The 23395-nt window shown below is 42.0% G+C and overlaps 1 protein-coding gene and 1 long non-coding RNA gene across 3 annotated transcripts in view; one reads left to right on the top strand and one right to left on the bottom strand.

Moving 5' to 3' along the window:
• Window positions 1-17079, bottom strand: part of tesca (tescalcin a) — a 52894-nt gene extending 35815 nt beyond the window's left edge. The window contains exons 1-2 of one of the 2 annotated variants that reach the window (XM_068005714.1): window positions 17057-17079; window positions 215-598 (exon numbers count right to left, since the gene is read on the bottom strand). In XM_068005714.1, the coding sequence (XP_067861815.1) occupies window positions 215-275 (61 nt within the window). In that variant the 5' untranslated portion in view covers window positions 276-598; window positions 17057-17079. Of the gene's footprint in view, window positions 1-214; window positions 599-15082; window positions 15142-17056 lie in introns of those variants that run through there. The other variant, XM_068005715.1, reaches the window with a different exon arrangement.
• On the top strand, window positions 14886-23395 carry LOC137342078 (uncharacterized). Its single transcript, XR_010967200.1, has 3 exons — window positions 14886-15155; window positions 17800-18066; window positions 22929-23395. It is a non-coding gene; the product is annotated as an uncharacterized lncRNA (long non-coding RNA).

Below are 23395 nucleotides of genomic sequence, written 5' to 3'. Positions count from 1 at the left end.
TTCTCAGCCCTTGAAATAGGGACTGCGATTAAAGGGGAAATTAAAGGGAACTGAAAACGACTCAGTTACCCAACCTTTAGCATCCGTTCCGTATTAGGAAATACATTGCGAACTACTTTTGTGTGACGTCCAAGAGACTCCTGGACTATTCGGCATTTTCACTTTTAAATTTAACTCATTTACATTTAAATTGAAAACAAGCCCCTGTACTTACAGCCGGTTGTGTCCCCAAGCCTGCGAACTTCCCAAGCGGGCAATGAAGGTGAAGATCCCATCACTTCTTCCTTAAGTTCGGGGTGGGTGGGAGGATTCAGCAGGTCTGGACCGTTCAAAACTCCCAGCTCCTCGGGATGAAGCTGACCAGCACTGGCAAACCTGAAACCTGGCTCCGCGTTTTTTTTTAATCGATTGAAGTTATTTGATTTTAGACGGTGGGGTGATGTCCTGATCCGTTTCGCGATAGTGATGTGGGATCTAATTGCAGTCACTGGAGATAGGTAAGTGCGGTCTAAGAGACTTCCCTCCAGTTCCTGTGAAGGATTCCTCTGGGTCCTACTGCTCAATAGATTTAGGAAGCAATGCCTTGAATTTTGCAGCCCTGTTTTGATTAAATTTAAATATTTTGCTTCACTGCAGATACTTCAAAATAATCCATAAACCGAAAAAGAGATAATGTGCTCCTTATTTTTCATCTTTAAATTATTATATTGAATATAAAAGCTGCTACCTCGGTGTCCTATTTGACCCTGAGCAGAGATTCCGACCCCATATCCTTGCGAATGAAACTGAACACTGTGCAATCATCAGCAAACATCCCCATTTCTGACCTTATGATGGAGGGAAGGTCATTGATGAAGCAGCTGAAGATGGTTAGGCCTAGGACACTGCCCTGAGGAACTCCTGCAGCTATGTCCTGGGGCTGAGATGATTGGCCTCCAACAACCACTACCATCTTCCTTTGTGCTAGGTATGACTCCAGCCACTGGAGGGTTTTCCCCCTGATTCCCATTGACTTCAATTTTACTAGGGCTCCTTGATGTCAAATGCAGTCACTCTCACCTCATCTCTGGAATTCAGCTCTTTGGTCCATGTTTGGACCAAGGCTGTAATGAGGTCTGGAGCCGAGTGGTCCTGGCGGAACCCAAACTTAGCATCGGTGAGCAGGTTATTGGTGAGTAAGTGCCGCTTGATAGCACTGTCGACGACACCTTCCATCACTTTGCTGATGATTGAGAGTGGACTGATGGGGCGGTAATTGGCCGGATTGGATTTGTCCTGCTTTTTGTGGACAGGACATACCTGGGCAATTTTCCAAATTATCAGGTAGATGCCAGTGTTGTAGCTGTACTGGAACAGTTTGGCTAGGGGCATGGCTAGTTCTGGAGCACAAGTCTTCAGCACTATAGCCGGGATGTTGTCGGGGTCCATAGCCTTTGTTTTATCCAGTGCACTCAGCCATTTCTTGATATCACGTGGCGTGAATCGAATTGGCTGAAGACTGGCTTCTGTGAGGGTGTAATATCGCCCGTCTCCACCCCTGCCTCACCCATCTGTTACTGAAACCATCATCCATGCTTTTATTACCTTTAGACTTGGCTATTCCAATACTCTTCTGGCCAGCCTCCCACCTGGAGCTCATTCAAATCGCAGTTAACTGTATCTTAACTTGCACCAAGTCCCGTTCATCCATCACCCCTGTGCCCACTGACCTACATTGGCTCCCGGTCCAGCAACGCCTCGAATTTAAAATTCTCATCCTTGTTTTCAAATCCCTTCATGGCCTCACCCCATCCTATCTCTGCAACCTCCTCCAGCCGTACAGCACTCCGAGAACTTTGTGTTCCTCCAATTCTGGCCTCTTGTGCATCCCCAATTTTCTTCGCCCCACAATTTTCGACTGTGCCTTCAGCTGTCTAGGCCCTAAGTTCTGGAATTCCCCCTTTAAACCTCTCTACCTCTCCTCCTTTAAGACGCTCCTGAAAACCTATCTCTTTGACCAAGCTTTTGGTCCTAATATCTCCTTCTGTGGCTCGATGTCAAATTTTATCTAACACTCCTGTGAACCGCCTTGGGATGTTTTACTACATTGAAGGTGCTATATAAATGCAAGTTGTTGGTGTTGCTATACTGAATATAATGATTTTAAATCTTCTGCTTATGAGTAGCAAGGTTTACTATTACCATGAATGGGTACAACTTGCTTGCAGTTAAATTATATACTTTCCTCTTCATGGGTTTACATTTTCTGTTGATCGATTGCTTTGATTTATATCTACCCAGTATCATATCGGAAGTTATTTTGGATTATGTATTGAGGGAGTTTACCTAGAATGCTGGAATATGTTTTTAAATAGATCGACTTTTAGGATGCATTTGCAGTACAACGGTAGTGTCCTTGCCACCAGTTATAGTATAAATGCAGCCTGAATGTGGAGTCAGAGTTTGATCAGATGAGTGGGAAACTCTCTGTGAATGGAGTCTCACTCCGCTTTTTTTTGGGGAGTCAGTTTGGGCCTTAACTCCTGATTTACACTACACAAGTATAGGTGGAAAACTAAAGGTGCTTCTCACTGACACTAAATTGCAGTGTAAATGGACCTATAGAAAAAACAGTATCTTGAGCTAGTTGGCTAAACTGGACAGGGCAATGGTGCAACAGTCCATAATATCAGAGTGGTGTTCACAGGTTTGTTTCCTCCCTCATCCCCACTTCTTAGAATCATAGAAAGGTTATAGCACAGAAGGAGGCCATTCGGCCCACCGAGTCCACGCCAGCTCTATGCAAGAGCAATCCAGCTAGTCCCACTCCCCCGCCCTTTCCCCGTAGCCCTGCAAATTTTTTCCTTTCAGGTCCTTATCCTGTTCCCTTTTGAAGGCCATGATTGAATCTGCCTCCACCACCGCCTTGGGCAGTGCATTCCAGATCCTAACCACTCGCTGTGCTTAAAAAAAAAAGTTTTTCCTCATGTCACCTTTGGTTCTTTTGCCAATCACCTTAAATCTATGTCCTCTGGTCCTTGACCCTTCCGCCAATGGGAACAGTTTCTCTCTATCTACTCTGTCTAGACCCTTCATGATTTTGAATACCTCTATCAAATCTCCTTGCATCCGTCTCTGTTCCATGGAGAATAACCCCAGCTTCTCCAGTCTATCCACGTAACTAAAGCGCCTCATCCCTGGAATCATTCTAGTAAATGTCTTCTGCACCCTCTCTAAGGCCTTCACATCTTTCCTAAAGTGGCTGCCCAGAACTGGACACAATACTCCAGCTGTGGCTGAACCAGTGTTTTATAAAGGTTCATCATGACTTCCATATTTTTGTACTCTATGCCTCTATTTATAAAGCCCCCGATCCCGTATGCTTTTTTAACCACTTTCTCAACCTGCCCTGCCACCTTCAATGATTTGTACACATATACCCCCAGATCTCTCTGTTCCTGTACCCCTACAGACTTTCTACAAAAACTCAGTACCCACGGACCTGTTGAACCAGGAACACTTCTCACCACGATGGACGTCTCGGCACTCTACACCAGTATCCCCCACGATGACGGCATCGCTGCGACAGCATCAATACTCAACACCAACAACAGCCAATCTCCAGATGCCATCCTACAACTCATCCGCTTCACCCTGGATCACAATGTCTTCACCTTCAATAACCAGTTCTTTACCCAAACACACGGAACAGCCATGGGGACCAAATTCGCACCCCAATACGCCAACATTTTCATGCACAAGTTCGAGCAGGACTTCTTCACTGCACAGGACCTCCAACCAACACTATACACCAGATACATCGACGACATTTTCTTTCTATGGACCCACGGTGAGGAATCACTAAAGAGACTACATGATAACATCAACAAGTTCCATCACACCATCAAGCTCACCACGGACTACTCCTCAGAATCAGTTTCTTTCTTGGACACACGAATCTCCATCAAAGACGGGCACCTCAGCACCTCACTCTACCGCAAGCCCACGGACAACCTCACGATGCTCCACTTTTCCAGCTTCCACCCTAACCACGTCAAAGAGGCCATCCCCTATGGACAGGCCCTGCGAATACACAGGGTCTGCTCAGACGAGGAGGAACGCGATGGACACCTACAGACGCTGAAAGACGCCCTAGTAAGAACGGGATATGATGCTCGACTCATCGATCGACAGTTCCGACGGGCCACAGCGAAAAATCGCGTAGACCTCCTCAGAAGACTAACACGGGACGCAACCAACAGAGTACCCTTCGTCATCCAGTACTTCCCCGGAGCGGAGAAACTACGCCATGTTCTCCGCAGCCTTCAACATGTCATCAATGATGACGAACACCTCGCTATGGCCATCCCCACACCTCCACTATTCGCCTTTAAACAGCTACCCAACCTCAAACAAACCATCGTTCGCAGCAAATTACCCAGCCTTCAGGAGAACAGTGTCCACGACACCACACAACCCTGCCACGGTAACCTCTGCAAGACATGCCAGATCATCGACACAGATACCACCATCACACGAGAGGACACCACCCACCAGGTGCACGGTTCATACTCCTGTGACTCGGCCAACGTTGTCTACCTCATACGTTGCAGGAAAGGATGCCCCAGAGCATGGTACATTGGCGAGATCATGCAGACGCTGCGACAACGGATGAACGGACACCGCGCAACAATCGCCAAACAGGAGGGTTCTCTCCCTGTCGGGGAACACTTCAGCAGTCATGGACATTCAGCCACCGACCTTCGGGTAAGCATACTCCAAGGCGGCCTTCGAGACACACGACAACGCAAAATCGTCGAGCAGAAATTGATAGCCAAGTTCCGCACCCATGAGGACGGCCTCAACCGGGATCTTGGGTTCATGTCACACTACACGTAACCCCACCAGCGAACAAATGTTATCTGTTTTTAATATAACGGGTCATTGACTGTCTTCCTTATCTCTCTCTCTCTCTCTTTTTTTGGGGGTTTGTATATTCGGTGGCCTTTTTATGTGACACCTTTCTGTCTGCTCACTGTGATTGCCTTGGCAACGGGCAGTAATCACCAGGCATTGTTCTGTGATTTTAAAATGCAAAGGATTCGAAAATGTCATTTCCACACCACCTGAGGAAGGAGGAAGCCTCCGAAAAGCTTGTGGGATTAAAAATAAAATTGTTGGACTATAACTTGGTGTTGTAAAATTGTTTACAATTGTCAACCCCAGTCCATCACCGGCATCTCCACATCAAGGTTAAACTGACTAGCCTATAGTTGCTGGAGTTATCCTTGCATCCTTTTTTGAACAAGGGTGTAACGTTTGTAATTCTCCAGTCCTCTGGCACCACCAGGTATCTACGGATGTTTCAAAGATTATGGCCAGTACCTTCACAATTTCCACCCTTACTTCCCTCAGCAACCTAGGATGCAACCCATCCGGACCGGGTGACTTATCTACTTTAAGTACAGGTAGCCTTTCAAGTACCTCTTCTTTATCAATTTTTAGCCCATCCAATATCTCAACTCTATCTTCCTTTATTTACTCCTCAAGTTCCCAAGTGGAGGAAGGAAGGACATATCAAGAGGAAGATTTGTTCCCTGGTAGATCTCATTTACCTCTCTATGACTTGCCTGCCTGCCTTCTCAGCAATGCACTGGTAATCAGTTGGCATTTAGCCGTGGGAGAACAATCGGAGGGTAGGGATTGGCGTAAATGATAGAGGGATCGATACCCTCAAAATAAAAGCAGAAAGATTTTGCATTGCATCAAATATTCCTTCCTAGTATAAAAAAATAGTTTTGATGTTTTTTGTACAGGTTTTGGTTAATACATAAGGATTGATTAAATCAGAAATGTTCAATATATGAAGAATATGAAGGGTTAGAAGTTGATCCAGGAAAACTGTTCAAATACCAAGGTACTCAAGTTAAAAATGAGGAAGTTAGGAGTAATAATGGAAATCAGAGAGACATTTTTCACCAAAGGAAAATAGAGCTGTGGAATAAATTTCCAGGAAGGATTGTTGAAGCAGATAGGATAAATCAATTCAAGATATGTTCTGGAGAAACAGGGATTGAGGAACAAGGCGAGAAGGTGATTGTCCCATTCATAATTTTAGCATAAAAATCAGTGTGACTACAAAGCATTGGTATCTGGGTTTTTCAGCAAAATTATTAACAGAAGGAATTTGAACACTGCTCACTACCACCCCTTAGACATTTCAGGTGTCAGAGGAGACTGGTACTCCATCAGTTTGGCCTAAAATCAGAACCAGATCTCAGAGACAGTCAAAAGACACCAAGTTGTAATAGCTAAGGTTAAGGTTACATTTGTGTGAAATGTTAGAATTCCGTAGGCTAGTCCTCTGATTTTTAGCGCTGTTTAGAGTTTATTTTTGTTCTGGTCAGATAGTCACTTTTAATTCTAAATGGTTTTCACTGCTTTTTCAATGGATTCTATAGTTTCACTGTAAAAGAGTTTTCATGCTTAGTTCTGTAAACAGGCAAAATATTTTTAATGCGTATTAGAAAAATGTCTATCTTTTCAGGTGGCACAGTGAAACAGCGCAATGAAAATCAAAGCATTGTCCTCCCAATTTTTCACACAGTGAGTTCGCAAATCAGCTGCGCCATTGTGGTTAGTGAGCTGATCCACACAAGCAGGACTGAGAAACCTGTTACGAACTGCAGTTTAAGGGAAACAAGTGTTTAAGTTTTGTATGTGGCTCACAAGACTCCAAGATACACATCTAAGTGGACACTCCTCCTATCTGATATTCTGCCCATTGATCAACTTTGAACTAATGCAATGTCCTCCTGCAATTGAGATGTAATCTGATCACATGTTAATTTGCTAAACAAAGTTTTTGAATTTACAGTTATATTTGGCTGTTGGTAAAAACTTGCTGACTATTGTAATAAAATACAATTCACATACATAGGGTCATTCACAAATGTAGATCATTGCAAAAATATCCATGGGAGCTCGTACATATTCATACGGGGGAGGGGCAAAATCATCACTGCATATTGTCACTTCTGAGTTCTGTTTTACTTCACAGACTTGATATAACTAGATCGCCAACATCTATGTTTACAATGACATTCAAAAGGGTTAACCTTGAATACTTATTTTTCTATTACATATTGGTGCTGAATCTATTAAACTCACCAATTTTACTGAAAATTGTGGTGGCTTGCATCCATTATAATCTGGCTCTCATGCAAGATGCATTTGTGTTTGAATTATATTAGTTTATGTGTGAATTTTGCATGTAAACCAAATTGGTGTGCATTCAAAACATATTGATTTGGATGCAAAATAAACTGGTTCATCAGGTTAGTTCTGTATTAACTAAAGGTCTTACCTCCTTGTTTTTCAATCTAAGCTGCAGCAGTTGCAACAACAGCAACTTGCACTTGTATAATGCCTTTAACATAGCAAAACACCCCAAGGAACTTCACAAGTAGGCGGGTGATGGTCACTGAGCAGGAGAAGAGTTACTGGATGTGACTGAAGACCTGGTTGAAGAGGTATGTTTTGAGGAAGTTTTTGAAAATTAAGAGAAATGTAACAACTCAAAAGGGTTTATGATGTGGAGATGCCGGTGATGGACTGGGGTTGACAATTGTAAACAATTTTACAACACCAAGTTATAGTCCAGCAATTTTATTTTAAATTCACAAGCTTTCGGAGGCTACCTCCTTCCTCAGGTGAACGATTTGGAACGATTTTCCAAATCGTTCACCTGAGGAAGGAGGTAGCCTCCGAAAGCTTGTGAATTTAAAATAAAATTGCTGGACTATAACTTGGTGTTGTAAAATTGTTTACAAAAGGGTTTAGGAAGGGCGTTCCAGACTGCAGGGGAAATAATTTACTTGAGGGATGAGTGATGAGTAGGCAGAACTGTTTTGCTGAACAGGGAAGAAAGCTGGGCGTGCCCAGTTCTATTTTCTAACATACTGAACTGTACGAGGAAGAGTCCTGGAAAATAAATATTTTTTTTTGTTTAATATGGTATTAAAGTGTAATTTTTTGGGGTGATTTGCTGTGATTTCTAATCTGCACTGCACTCTATCAACAATATTCTCAACTTGTGTTGTAAAAAATGGTATATAATATCACCCAGAATTATTTGTAGGATATACGGTTGTTTATATCTGTATATCATGTTAACATTTCCCAAGTAAATTTTGTGATGGAATAGCCGTTCTGCCATCTCTTGTAAAAATTCTACCAATCATAACCTGGTGTCTTGTCAGCATAAATCATCGAACGTCGACTTTATTTCTAATCATAACCTTTATAAGTCCACTTTTAGAACTAATAAATGCAACTTAATTGAAAAAACTGCTGTCTTTCTGCCCTTCCAGTGGCTGTTCTTTCTGGTCCCTTGACAAAGCTGTTTCTTGAAAATTCTGTGTATCTCCCTTTCTGTCCTCATGGGTGCTACAAAGAGAAAACTGACCTCCTTGCTGCACTCCTCCAACTCTAACCTCAATGATCATGTTGAAGAACCTTTCTCCATTGCTCTATTATGCCCCACCATGCCCCACCAATATGGCTGATAGTAAGTTTTATCCCTGCCATCCAGACTCCGGACATCTGGTCTTGAATGTATCCCTCTTTTCCTCAAAATGTAAGGCACTGAACTTTCCCCGTCCAATACCATCTTTTCAGATTCACTCCCTTTCAATCTATCTTTCCTTCTCTTTGGAAATTTGTTTGTGTTCATCCTATTGCTAATAAAGTTGACCCCTCTTCTCCCAATTACCAATACATCTATATTTTCTAAATTTATGGAAGGTAGTGTCAACTCTCAAATTATTCACCATCTTAAAAGTTCAGGCATTATCCACTGTATTCACTGTGATCCATTATCCTTTTAAATCTCTCTATTTGTACTGTAGCCGATGGGTTATCCTGTGACTCTTTTCCTATTCACTCTGGGGTTCCCCAGGGCTTTGTCCATTTTGCTATCATGTTCCTTCTTCATGGCACTCATCATCAAAACTTATCGATCCTTTGTTGACGATTCCACTATACATTCATCAACTTCCTTTAGACTGCATGCTCTCAATGCACTTATTCTTCTTGCAGTGCGTTGACTTAATCACTACTACCATCACCACGTGCCTTTTGATGGGGCAGTGAAATTTTTCTTTCAGCTCTTCAAAGACCCCCCACTCCGTATCTTTCCAATGTCTAAGTAAAGCTACCACCTTTTAGCTTTAATAATTCCTCTCAGTCCTTCTTCATCTATTGCCATTGTTACACCCCATCGGTTTTCCTTTTCATTGAAGTCAATAGAAAGGAATATTGGGAAGGTGGGGGTGGGGGGCGGGGGAGTTTATAACGAGTGGCCGATCTGCTACTGCCAGTTTTCCACCCCAGCTGAAGTTGAAAATTACCCCCACTATGTCTTCTCATCTCAAATGGAATTCCCACATTGATATTGTTGCCTCCACTAAACTTGATTTTCTTTTTCATTCCAACTTGCTTTTTCCATTTTTTCCACACTCCTGGACTGTGGAAAAAGATTGTTGTCTGTTTGATAGAAGCTCGCTCTCTCACCTTTAGATTCCAATTTCTGTCTTGTTATCATAACCTTTCTTGTTTCTATCTATTTTCTCAATACTACTATGATCATTGCTCTTCTGAACTTTCTTCTCTTGGTCCTCCTTAGCTGCACAGTGCCACTCTTCTCCTTGCACCCTCACTGTGTTGAAATCAAGATCTATAGCACTGTCTCATGCTCTAACTTAATCTTGCCCAGGACTTCAAAACTGAGCAACTCCTTTATCTCTCTGTCTTTTCTCCCCTTACAATCTTCAGGCTTTTAAGATCCAATATTGATGTCACTATACTCCAAGTAGTGTCTAATCCAAATGGCATGAGACTGCCTTCTCTAGAAGGTCTTCCACTACTCCCTCCAGAATCATGTTGAGACCCAACTCTGGAGTTACGCTGCAACTTGAGCAATGCTGCAAAGCTGGAACCACTTTGCAGTGATGCTAAAGTTGCAGTATAAACGAATTCTAGGTTTCTCAATGAAAACATAAATAACTTAATCAGTCTTTCTCACATGCAACACAGTGATGATTTACTCATTGCTCCTAAAGCTTCTTGCATTCAGTCACCCACTTGGTGTCTCATAGAATCACAGAAATTTACAGCACAGGAAGAGGCCATTCGGCCCATCGTGTCTGTGCTGACCAAGAAAGAGCTATCATGCCTAATCCCACTTTCCAGCACTTGGTCCGTATCCTTGTAGCCTATGGTACTTCAAGTGCATATCCAAGTACTTTTTAAATGTGTTGAGGGTTTCTGCCACCCTTTCAGGCAGTGAGTTCCAGACCCCCGCCATCCTCTGGGTGAAAACATTTTTCCTCAGCTCCCCTCTAATCCTTCCACCAATTACTTTAAATCTATGCCCCCTGGTTATTGACCTCTCTGCTGAGGGAAATAGGTCCTTCCTATCCACTCTATCTAGGCCTCTCGTAATTTTATACACCTCAATTAAATCACCTCTCAGCCTCCTCTGTTCCAAAGAAAACACCTATCCAATCTTTTCCGATAGCTAAAATTCTCAAGTTCTGGTAACATCCTCGGAAATCTTCTCTGTACCCTCTCTAGTGCAATCACATCTTTCCTCTAATGTGGTGACCAGAACTGTATGCAGTACTGAAGCTGTGGCCTAACTAGTGTTTTATAGAGTTCTAGCATAATCTCCCTGCTCTTATATTCTATGCCTCGGCTAATAAAGGAAAGTATCCCATATGCCTTCTTAACCACCTTATCTACCTGTCCAGGTACCTTCAGGGATCTGTGGACAGGCACTCCAAGGTCCTTCTGTTCCTCTACCCCTCTTAGTATCCTCCCATTTATTGCCTTGTTTGCCCTCCTGAAATGCATTACCTCACACTTCTCCAGATTCAATTCCATTTGCCATTTTTCTGCCCACCTGACCAGTCCATTGATATCTTCCTGCAGTCTACAGCTTTCCTCCTCACTATCAACCACATGGCCAATTTTTGTATCATCTGCAAACTTCTTAATCATGCCCCCTACATTTAAGTCTAAATCATTAATATATACCACATATCTCTTGTGCTGTTCGCTTATCTGACTCATTTGCTTTAGTACTTTCATCTAAAGATGTATTAAATATAAAATATGGCAAAAATGATCTGCTGTGTGGAAGTTATTTAATTGGTGTGAAAGACCCACAAATCATGGGTAGCACAGTGTGAATGGCATATGATGGTCTTTGATGTACTGAAACAACCTCAATAAGACACTGCCAACTGTATGATATATTATGTAATTATTACAAGGGAATGAATGTATTTTCTTACCAATATTCTCCCCATCTCTATTAAAAGAGTTGACTCTTGGCTGGCGTATAGTACTACAGAGGCTAGTTGCCCTCCGTACCTCAACCAAATGTCCATTATTTATATGTGAGTCTTGTCAGTGTGTCTTGTCAGTGCAATGCTACCACCGAGGGCATCACAAGTGAGCTGTCCTTATTTGATCAGGAGTGAGAAATCCGTCCGATTTTTCCCTTCCTCAACCAAGGGCGCCAAAGCCAATTGAAGTGCCCTTACTGTCATCTGGGCTGAGATTAGGTAACTGAGCACAGACCAGGGAGTGAACTGGGGACCCTACTGATCTGTAACGCTCAACAACTTTCTGGAAATACTTGCTGAGCTATGAAGGACATGAAGTTGAACTTTACTAATGCTGTGGGAAATGTCACACACTGCTGGTTATTAAAAGATAATCATTTTGGGATATGAGATGAACTGAGCTAAAATTCATAGTGGTATGAATCGGGCAATTTGGAATTTCTTCATGACTACCTCAGTATGGCCCAATATGGATGATTTTAATTTGGGTTAGCTGGTCCCTTTAGAAAATAGTATTGTTCTGTGGCATCTGTGTTACCATTTGTGTGTCTTACTGTTATTATACATTTCCCTACTCTAATAGTGGATGGAAAATGAACAACTACTATGACTAGAGTCAAAAATAGAGTTTAAATAGAGTTTAAAAAAAAGAGTTTAAAAAAAATCACCTGTCAGCCCCTTTCAATATAACATGGCAATTAGCTGACTTTACCCTTTACAATAGGATCACATTAAATTAAATTGAACTGATTGATCTGCTCAGTGGTTAATGATCTACACCAAGTATCTGTGACATAATTGTCTCAGCAAACACGGGTGGGCGGGGAGAGACCATGTGTAGTTAGTGAAAGGCATTAATCACAAGATCAATATTAGATGAGGAAGGCCATTCGGACCATTGTTATTCATTTATCCAGAAAAAAAACTTTTCTGCACCCATTACAGGGGTTCAGTTGCATAGCGATTATGTTACTGGATTAGTAATCTAGAAGCCTGGACAAATAATCCAAAAAGCATGAGTTCAAATCATGGCAGTTTGAGAATTTGAATTGAATTTTTATTTAAATGCTGGAAATAAAAAGCTTTTATCAGTAAAAGTGACCATGAAGCTATAGCAATGTTGTAAAACCCAACTGGTTTACTACTACAACAAACAAACAACCAACAACAACAACTCACATTTATACAGTGCCTTTAACGTGATAAAATGTCCCAAGGTGCTTCACAGGGGCGTTATCAGATGAAATTTGACACTGAGCTACGTAGGAGATATTAGGACAGATGAGCAAAAGCTTGATCAAAGAGGTAGCCTTCAAGGACTGCCTTAAAGGAGGAGCGGCAGAGAGGTTTAGGGAGGGAATTCCAGAGCCTAGACAGATGAAGGCGCGGGCAGTGGGCTGGAGAACCTTTGTGAATGGGAGAGGCGAGTGGCACTATGAAGGGGGGAGAATGACTGTTGAGGTAGCTTTTTGGGGAAGTGATGGTCTGGTTGAATATGGATAAACCCAAATCTCACTTATTTTCCTCTTTTTTTAGATTAAAAATCTATCCATTGTGAAGTAATAAAGTGTTTAATATTAATCAGAATGTACCATTTTCAATGTAAAAATTCAAACTTTTCCAGGGGGAGCGTGGCCCTGGACTCTCCTAGTGTGCAGCAGTGGGTTTGGAAGAATTATGTACAATTTTAAATTTGCCGCCTATACCCATGCCAAAGCTCACACATAAATAATGCCCACTTTGGAGATGTAACAGAGAATAAATGCTGCCCATGAAACTGCACCCTCGCAGTCAATGCCTTTAGGAAAGTTGGTAAATAAAAATGGAACATAATTATAAAGGAGGATTAACTCATAGAACAAAGAATACAGGCAACTGTTTGTATAAAGGTCAGGATGTGCCCCTTTTCTGAAGCGGGCTGGCAGTAACAATTCTCCCTGAAGCACAGACGGTGTTGGCAGTTTCTGTAGATCTCCGGTTTCAGAGAATGGGTGAACTGCCTCTGAGAGCGCACTTACTCATTGACAAATATTTTAACTACTGGGGCATCACTATTTCTAACAGTGAAAGAAAGAACTTGCATTTATATAGCGCCTTTCATGACCTCAAGGTGTCCCAAAGCGCTTTACAGTGAATGAAGTACTTTTGAGGTGTGGTCACTTTTTTGTAATGTAGGGAAATGCGACAGCCAATTAGAGCAAAGCAATCTCCCTCAAACAGATAACGACCAGATAATCTGTTTTTTTAGTGATGTTGGTTGAGGGATAAATATTGGCCAGGACACTGGGGAGAGCTCCCCTGCTCTTCTTCGAATAGTGCCATGGGATTTTTTATGTCCACCTGAGACGACGGGACTGTGGTTTCACGTCTCATCCAAAAGACGGCACCTCTGACAGTGCAACACTCCCTCAGTACTGCACTGAAGTGTCAGCCTAGATTATGTCCTCAAGTCTCTGGAGTGGGACTTGAACCCACAACCTTCTGACTCAGAGGTGAGAGTGCTTCCATAAACCAAGGCCGACACCTAATGGTGTTGCGAGTAATCCATTAAAATCCTTTAAATTACACACTGTCTTTGGTAAATTGCTTCAAACATACATTGCAGCCATGACTACTTTTGATGTGGAGATGCCGGTGATGGACTGGGGTTGACAAATGTAAAGAATCTTACAACACCAGGTTGTAGTCCAACAATTTTATTTGAAAATCACAAGCTTTCGGAGATTATCTCTTTCGTCGGGTGAGTGTGGGATTCCTTGAACGTTTCGCATTTATAGCCAGAGAACAATACCTGGTGATTACAGATAATCTTTCCAACTGCCCGTTGTCAAGGCAATCAAAGTATTCAGACAGAGAGGCGTTACCTACAGGACCACCGAATATACCCTCCCAGTCAGGGAACACTTCAGCAGTCAAGGACATTCAGCCACCGATCTTCGGGTAAGCGTTCTCCAAGGTGGCCTTCGAGACACACGACAACGCAAAATCGTCGAGCAGAAATTGATAGCCAAGTTCCGCACCCATGAGGACGGCCTCAACCGGGATCTTGGGTTCATGTCACGCTACACGTAACCCCACCAGCGAATAAAAGTTATCTTTTTATTACAACGGGTCATTCTCTGTCTTTCTCTTCCTTTCGGATGTTTCTCCCTCTCTCTGTCTTTTGTTCTGGCTGTTTGTATATTCGGTGGTCCTGTAGGTAACACCTCTCTGTCTGAACACTTTGATTGCCTTGACAACGGGCAGTTGGAAAGATTATCTGTAATCACCAGGTATTGTTCTCTGACTATAAATGCGAAACGTTCAAGGAATCCCACACTCACCCGACGAAGGAGATAATCTCCGAAAGCTTGTGATTTTCAAATAAAATTGTTGGACTATAACCTGGTGTTGTAAGATTCTTTACATATGACTACTTTTATCTGCCAACCTATGTCACTGCTAAGGAGATGACATTGTGTAACCCGTCCACCAGGTGGCGATGTCTGTCAGTACAAATACACAATGGGCCGGAGTTTGCTCTAAAAATAATGGCGAGCCTAACAGTGCTCAGTATTACTTCAGTGCAAATCGGACAGGAACTTCCGGCGACCGCACATGTGCAGTTAAACGCGGAAATCTGGAAGTTGCTCTACCAGATGCCCTGCTCCTCCAGAAGCTTCGTGGGAAGGAGATCTCGCCGGCTGACTCACCGTTGAAATGACTGCAACCGCGCAAAGTTCCTGCACCGCCCAGAAGGAAACAAAGTCATCCTGCCAGAAAAAAGTACGTCAAGTTTTTAAAGCCTTAAGCAAACTTTTAAAGCAGTGGTAAGTCTTACTGGCTGCCAAAACAACCTCTTTGCTCTGAAAATTTACTTTTACAAACGTGGACTCTCATTCCTTAACATTTTAATTGTTCTTGGTCTTTCAAAAAAAAGTTTTAATTTTAATTTTTTTTTACTTTCTGTCTCTTTTATCTTTGTCTTTTAATTCAATATTTCTTACCCTCTATTTCACTTTCTGTAACTGATTTGACATTGAATTTACTATTCTGACTTGCACTTCCTGGTTCTGCGTCTGCGCTGCTTTAACATGCTTCAAACTAATTGGTTAAGGGGATACACCGCAGCTTGCCCTGTTCACATTAGATCCCAGATGCCCAGGAGAGGGGGCCGAGTTGGATTGAGGAACTTGTAGCGCAAAAGCCCATGAAAAGTCTATGGGCAAGTCTAAGTCTAATGAGCGGAGGCCACTGTTCGTTTGCCGCTCAGAGCAAAATCTGGCCCGTTACTTTCTAAAACAGGATGGTTTTAGGCCCAGTACCAGTTGATCATGAAACAGAGTAGGTTGGGTTTCACAATGGTGAAAAAGAACAAGGAGGGTGGGTAACACAGACAAACGGTCAGTGCACCAGCAAAGGACCGTTGGGATCTGACTGCACAAACACCAAAAACAGACTGCGTCAAACTCAACTTTATCTACAGTTGATCTATCCTCATTTTAGCCGTTAAAGACGTACAGAACTGCCAGTAAACCGCACATCACTGTGTCCTGACCCAGTAGAGAACGCAATGTGAATTTGGAGGATTGGATCGAATAATTATAAAAAGGGAGAATGGTGACAAGCATTAAAGTGACCGGCCTGGTGACAGGAGCAATGTTGAAGCCGTGTTTGATACAGGCTGGAAACAAACCTCACAATCAAGAACTTTATTACAGGGATACACAACTAGGTTGGGACGGACCTTGTATCAGACAATAACTAACAGAAGCTCTGTACATTGGGAGTCATCATTCTCGCACCAAAACCAAGTACTGAAACAGACACACGGCCGGGCTGATCAACCAGTAACAGCGAGACGTTAAACATTTCAATACACTGAAAGTTGCTTTTGAGCTGAGATGACCGATAAACCCATCCGCGACAGATAGGAACGTCAACCCGACAGCATTAGGGAGGCAGAACAGGACAGCAGCGAGTGACAGCTGCCCAAATACCGAACGGCAGGGGTGTCAAATAGACGGCCTTAGGTTTAGCTCCCCCTTTCTGTATGACGGGAGAGGGTGAGATGGTGTTTCAGGGGGTGGGTTGCTGCTTGGAGAGGTGACTGTGCTGGCGAGTATTCTGTACTTTTGGTGTCAGCCTGTTCTTAGGCTGCTGGATTCTGTTCCACTTTACCAGATTTCCCTGTTTCCATTTCGAGCTGTTTTACCCACCCCACCCCATCGGCAGGTTTCCCCTCATTCTTCCCTTTGTTCGGTTCTTTTTAAAATGCTGTCCATTGTGATTATTTTCCCCTCAATCCTAATGAAGGGTTCACACTCCAAACGTTAACTTGTCTGTTCTCTCCACAGATGCTGACTGACCAGCTGTACGTTCCCAACACTTTCTGTTTTTTCACTTAAAAAAAAATTATAATGACGAGTTTGCCTCTTGTTAATAAACCCGTTAGGAGACACTGGGTTGCCCCAATGTCATCGACCCAAAATAATTGAATTTTAACAAAAGTGTCCCCTTTTTAGAGGGGCACAAACAATATACACCCAAATCATACCAAAGAAAAAGGAAACATCAAATTAAATCACAATGCTGGTTTTAGGTAAATAGGTGTACTTATATTTTACATTAAATTAACGTAATTAACTCGCAGGTTAAGCAACAATCGAATCCAATCAGAATTTTACCCAGATTTTAAAAATGTGGTCTTTCTGAACTGTCAGGTAAAAGCCCCCGTGTCGTCTTTACTCGAGCAATGAAGGGTCAGGAATAAGAAAAAAGTTCCGGTCTCTTGTAAATGATGAATTCGAGGCTCAGTTATCTGCTGACCCGGAGTTTCCGGTTTATGTTCCAACTCGATGGTCTCGGCACCGGCTCAACACTGGAGCTGAGTGAGAGCTTCTCCAGACCTCAGTCAGTTCAATCGGGCCGGACCCAGAGCTGCAGCTCAGCGCTACCCAGCGCTGACAGACCAACGGAGAGCCACAGATACTGTTGTACGGACTGGATTTGTTCAAATCTACAGTCTGTAGCTTACTTTATACCATGATTAAAGCCCCTGCGATAGGAAGATTATCCAAAAACACATTTAGTCTTCCATGAAAAATCCTCCATTATTAGATTGTAAATCTTTAAAAAAAATATTATCCCCCGCACTTAATTATTTGAGCTGACTCGCTGTTGTTCACAGGTGATTTGCTGTCTTATTACAGAACTGGAATATTTGAAACGTGTTAGTGAACTTTACAAACAAAAGGAAAAACATACTGCGGATGCTGCAAATCTAAAATTTAAAAAACCCCAGAAAATGCTGGAAAACACTCAGCAGGTCAGGCAGTATCTGTGGAGAGAGAATTTTACACCTTGTCAGAAACATTCCTTGTGAAGAAACGTAATGATAACGGAACATATTTCAATCCGTTCTATCAAGGCGATGGGAGAATGGTGCAAGAATGTGTCTATCTGAGTCGGGGAACTCTGTGAAGTTTCAGTGAATCCATGAATGATTATCGCCCTCTGTCTGTGGAGACAACATCATCACACTGACTCACTCTCATAAATCTACAAAGAGCCGGCAACTGGAGCCCTCGGTGTTACTGTTGACATTAAAATCGGTTGCTTTGTTCGGTGTGTTTATGTTGAGCCGAATGGAAAACTTTGGGACCAAGCAACCTAAATTATTGGGACTGCTAATTTGGTAAGAGTTATTAGTTTTAAGCCATTTATTTCTTAATGATGAGAGCATAGCCCTGTCCTCTTTAGTGAGAGGCGTTTATAAATTTGCAAACTTGTCTAAACTGCTGTATCTGTAGTTTGCTAATAACTGTTATAAATCACAGTAGCATTGCTGAGCCACCGATAATATTTTTATAGGAAAAATGAACACTAACTCTGATGAACATTAACTTTACTTTAAAAATCGAAGCTGGGAGCAAAATGCATTACTTAGGGAATAAGTGTAAATATAAAATAAGGTGGAAATAAAGGGTTGTGGTAGATATGTACTCGTTATATAAAGCAAAAAGTAGTCTTATGTACTTTGTGTATAGTATCCGCATGGCGACATGGATTTATGGATATGGAATTCACAGTAATGTACATACATAATAAAGGACATTAACGATAAGGAACCAGCCTGTCTACAATTAGAATCAGGTGTCCCTGAAATCTCAGTGTTGTGTGTTCTGTGATTTGAATTTAAGGACATGCAGAATGAGATAGAGACAACATGTCTTTGATTAGCCTTTTGGAAACTAGTGTTTTCTATGGATCGAAATAACAAGGTCACAATTATCAACAAGATTATGAATTGTCTTTTTAATGCAGATTTTATATGAGTGTGAAATTATGAAACTGGTAAGATCTTTTAGTTCTTATAGATGTTGTTTCTATATAAACGTGTTCACTTAAGATATAGAAAGGTTGTGTCATATACTGCGGGTAAGGTTCCTTCTCTATTAACCTGTTTATAGTAGCAAATAGTAGCTAAAGCAACAAATGATTGGACCAATATTTACCATTGTAAAGGTGCATTTGAATTATAACTTTTGTATGGTTGTGGTGATATGAGTGTGCATCAAGACAAAAGTGGTAGTATAACTCAGAAGACTACCGAGTGCACTACAGTGTGAAATCCCCTCCGAGCCTGTCTAAGAGCAGTTTGAGTTCTCAAAATGTGCAGTGTAAATCCAGCCTAAGGGTACATTTAAATTACAGCTTTTGCATGGTTGCAAAGCGGTTGTAGGTGGCAAAACAAAAGTAACAATATAGTTCAGTGAACTACCAAACACAATAAACCCCTGATCTATGAGATCCCTTTCTAAAGAGTGCAGTATAATCTAGTGTAAATGACACAACTCCATAAACCCTGATCTAAATAGAACCCACCTTTTCAAAAGCTAGTGTCAGAATCATTAACTTTGGAAGTGGCTTCCTGCTGATATTAATTGTGGTAATGGTCTAAGCATAGTCCATAGTGGCGAAGAAAATAACTGCCTTCCCATCTCCTCAAGCTACCCTGTTCCTGCCCAGCTTATAACTGAATTGATTTTGGGAAACTTCCCAGCTATCTGCTTCTTTCACTTAATATACAAAAAATGGAGAGAGTAAAAAATGTGAAGCATAAGTACATAGAATTACATAGAATTTACAGCACAGAAACAGGCCATTGGGCCCAACAGGTCCATGTCAGTGTTTATGCTCCATACAAGCCTCCTCCCTCCCTACTTCATCTAACCCGATCAGCATATCCTTTTATTCCTTTCTCCCTCTTGTGTTTATCTAGCTTCCCTTTAAATGCATTAATGCCAATCGCCTCAAACTATTCCTTGTGGTAACAAGTTCTAACCACATTCTAACCACTCTCTGGGTAAAGAAGTTTCTCCTGAATTCCCTATTGGATTTATTAGTAACTATCATATTTATGGCCCCTCGATCTGGTCTCGTCCGCAACATCTTCTCTACGTATACCCTATCAAACCCTTTCATAATCTTAAAGACCTCTATCAGGTCACCCCTCAGTCTTCTCTTTTCTAGAGAAAAGAGCCCCAGCCTGCTCAATCTTTCCTGCTAGGTATAATCTCTCATTTCTGGTATTACCCTAGTAAATTTTTTTGCACCTTCTCCATTGCCTCTATATCCTTTTTTATAATATGGAGATCAGAACTGTTCACAGTACTCCAAGTGTGGTCTGACCAAGGTACTATACAAGGTTAACATAACTTCTCTGCTTTTCAATTCTATCCCTCTAGAAATGAACCCCAGTGCTTGGTTTTCTTTTTTAATGGCCTTATTAACCTGCGTCGCTACTTTTAGTGATTTGTGCATCTGTACCCCCAGATCCCTCTGCTCCTCTACCCCATTTAGACTCTTATTATCCAAGCAGTATGTGACCCCCTTATTCTTCTTTCCAAAATGTAATACCTCACACTTATCTATATTGAAATTCATCTGCCAATAACACGCCCATTCTGCAAGTTTATTAATGTCTTCCTGTATTTTGTCGCAGTCCCCCTCGGTATTAACTATAGCTCCCAATTTGGTGTCGGCTGCAAATTTTGCAATTGTACTTCTGATGATTAATCCAAATCATTTATATGAATGGTGAACAAGAGTGGTCCCAGCACTGTACTAAAGGAAGCGGCCCTGGAAATAGTGGATGCATTGGTGATCATCTTCCAAAATTCTATAGACTCTGGAACAGTTCCTACAGATTAGAGGGTGGCAAATGTAACCCCACTATTTAAAAAAGGAGGGAAAGAAAAAACAGGGAATTACAGACCAGTTAGCCTAATATCAGTAGTGGGGAAAATGCTAGAGTCTATTAAAAAATATACAATAACAGAACACTTGGAAGGCATTAATGGGATTGGACAAAGTCAGCATGGGTTTATGAAAGGGAAATCATGCTTAACAAATCTACTGGAGTTTTTTGAGGATGTAACTTGTAGAATAGATAGGGGAGAACCAGTGGATGTGGTGTACTTGGATTTTCAGAAGGCTTTTGATAAGGTCCCACACAAGAAGTTAGTGTGCAAAATTAAAGCACGTGGGATTGGGGGGAATATAGTGGCATGGATTGAGAATTGGTTGACAGACAGGAAACAGAGAGTAGGAATAAACGGGTCTTTTTCCGGGTGGCAGGCAGTGACTAGTGGGGTACCGCAGGGATCAGTACTTGGACCCCAGCTATTCACAATATGTATCAATGATTTGGATGAGGGAACTAAATGTAACATTTCCAAGTTTGCAGACGACACAAAGCTGGGGTGGAATGTGAGCTGTGAGGAGGATGCAAAGAGGCTCCAATGCGATTTGGACAAGTTGGTTGAGTGGGCAAGAACATGGCAGATGCAGTATAATGTGGATAAATGTGAGGTTATCCACTTTGGTTGTAAAAACAGAACGGCAGATTATTATCTGAACGGTGATAGATTGGGAAAAGGGGAAGTGCAACGAGACCTGGGTGTCCTTGTACACCAGTCGCTGAAAGCGAGCATTCAGGTGCAGCAAGCAGTTAGGAAGGCGAATGGTATGTTGGCGTTCATTGCAAGAGGATTTGAGTACAGGAGCAGGGATGTCTTACTGCAGTTATACAGGGCCTTGGTGAGACCACATCTGGAGTATTGTGTGCAGTTTTGGTCTCCTTATCTGAGGAAGGATGTCCTTGCCATGGAGGGAGTGCAATGAAGGTTTACCAGACTGATTCCTGGGATGGCAGGACTGACGTATGAGGAGAGATTGGGTCGACTAGGCCTATATTCACTAGAGTTTAGAAGAATGAGACGTGATCTCATCGAAACATATAAAATTCTAACAGGACTAGACAGACTAGATGCAGGGAGGATGTTCCCGATGGCTGGGGAGGCCAAGTCATTAGATGTATTCAAGAAGGAGATAGATATATTTTTTAATGCTAAAGGAATCAAGGGATATGGGGAAAAAGCGGGAACGGGTACTGAGTTAGACGATCAGCTATGATCATTTTGAATGGTGGAGCAGGCCCGAAGGGCCGAATGGCCTACTCTTGCTCCTATTTTCTATGTTTCAATGGAACACCACTTCCCACCTTTTGCCAGTCTGAGTAACTACCTTTAACCCCTACTCTCTGTTTTCTGTTTTGTAGCCAGCTTGCTATCCATTCTGCTGTTTGTCCCCTGACTCCACATGCTCTGACCAGCCCTGAGTCTACTATGCAGTACCTTATTGAAGGCCTTTTGAAAATCCAAATATATTTCCCTTGCCCTACCCTTTCTGTTACTTCTTCAAAGAATGGTCAAGCATGACCTTCCCGTTTGAAATCTGTGCTGACTATTCTTTATTAAATACTAACATGAAGAAATGTTCTTCGAGGTGTGCAGAAACCAGGTCACTGTTTGAGCCATACCAGATCTTTGTTCTAACTGTGAAAAGCAACTTGTCCTGCAGGGCTATTGTTTAGTCATGGGAACATGTTACTGTCATGCAGAATGATGTTCTAGCTACGAGGAACAGCATATCCGTACCGATAGGCTGTTGCTCACAGTGAGCATTCCTGAAATTCTGGTGGGCATAAATAAAAGTGGAAGAGGTACAAATTTATTTGTGGCAACTTGTCTCAGTGGCAACACTCCTGCCTCTGAGTCAGAAGGTGGTGGGGTCAAGCCTGACTCCAGGATTTGAGCATATAATCTCAGCTGCCACTTTGGTGTAGTACTGAAGGAGTGCTGTATTGTCAGAACTGCTGTCTTTTGGATGAAACATTAAACTAAGGCCCCATCTGCCTGTTCAGGTATACATAAAGGATCGCATGGATCAATTTGAAGAATAGCAGGGGAGTTCTCCTGGTGTCCTGGCTAACATTTATCGCTCAACCTACACCACCAGAAACGGGTTAACCAATCATTTATTTCATGGCTGTGGAACCTTACTGTGCGCAACTTAGCTGCCACATTTGTCTACATAACAACAGTGTCTACACTGCAAAAGTAATTCATTGGTTGTGAAGCACTCTGGGATTTTCTGAAAACAAGAAATGCATTATAGAAAAGTCATTATTTCTTTTTCCTTTCTTTCTATTAGAATTTGACAATGGCTGCTTCGTTCTAAACCAGATACCAAGATTGATATTTTAGTTGAAGATGAAGTGATATGAACGTTTTATTTGTTCTCTGGCTAAAGACTTATCATTTTTAGAAATAAAGTTCTGGGAATCTACAGATCAGTATGGGTCCTCTCATTTGCAAGAGATACCACACCCGATGGTGTATTCAATGTCAGATGAATTCTGTTTTCTTCTTGAAGTAATTTCACTAGGTGGTAATGCAGAACCTGCTGAAGCCTAACTCAGTCTGGCAACTGGGAACTCCAGCTACAATGTAACAACTCCATGAATTACAATTGAACAATTAAGGAAGAAGTGTTCATCGCCAACCAAAGCTAGTGAAATGGCTTACAAAGTCTGGCCACTTTAATTATTAAGTAGTAAATGTATTATGGTCAATTGGCTACAAACATGCTCTTTGAAATTTGGTCAACTCTTATTTAAA

The sequence above is a fragment of the Heptranchias perlo genome, chromosome 25 (assembly GCF_035084215.1).
Source record: "Heptranchias perlo isolate sHepPer1 chromosome 25, sHepPer1.hap1, whole genome shotgun sequence".
Classification (NCBI taxonomy): domain Eukaryota; kingdom Metazoa; phylum Chordata; class Chondrichthyes; order Hexanchiformes; family Hexanchidae; genus Heptranchias; species Heptranchias perlo.
This window is presented reverse-complemented; position numbering and strand designations above follow the sequence as displayed.